A 340-nucleotide genomic window follows, 5' to 3' on the forward strand; every position below is an offset into this window, starting at 1 on the left:
TTTGTTTGTTTGTTTGCTTGCTTGTTTGTCCAGATTTCGACAGAAATACTTCGGCGAGTTCATCTTTTTCCAAGCCATCTAGAACCTCGTGACCTTGACCTGATAATTCCGGGTAGCGATTGGCCTACTTGGATTCAGACGGAACTTGGACGACTCAGTCGTGAATGTGCCAGTCCAAAGCCCAAAGGATGGACAGCACTCAGTCGTGAGGCATGGAAATCCTACCAGTCTGGGTGAGTAAAATCTATGGTGTTGCTTCAAATTGGCTCAGACACTATTGATTAATTAGTCATTTTATTGACCACTATCTATCGATCAATTAGTCAAATGTCAACTGATC

General features: G+C 42.9%; 1 protein-coding gene across 1 annotated transcript; it reads left to right on the plus strand.

Moving 5' to 3' along the window:
- Positions 1-33: 33 nt before the first annotated feature.
- T265_16353 (hypothetical protein) lies at positions 34-231 on the plus strand (the record flags this gene model as incomplete). Its single annotated transcript, XM_009179970.1, has 1 exon — positions 34-231. A coding segment is annotated over one exon (198 nt), but the record flags the coding sequence as incomplete, so codon positions are not given.
- Between the last annotated feature and the right edge of the window lie 109 nt (positions 232-340).

This window comes from Opisthorchis viverrini (genome assembly GCF_000715545.1).
Source record: "Opisthorchis viverrini unplaced genomic scaffold scaffold30498, whole genome shotgun sequence".
In the NCBI taxonomy this organism is placed as follows: Eukaryota; Metazoa; Platyhelminthes; class Trematoda; order Opisthorchiida; family Opisthorchiidae; genus Opisthorchis; species Opisthorchis viverrini.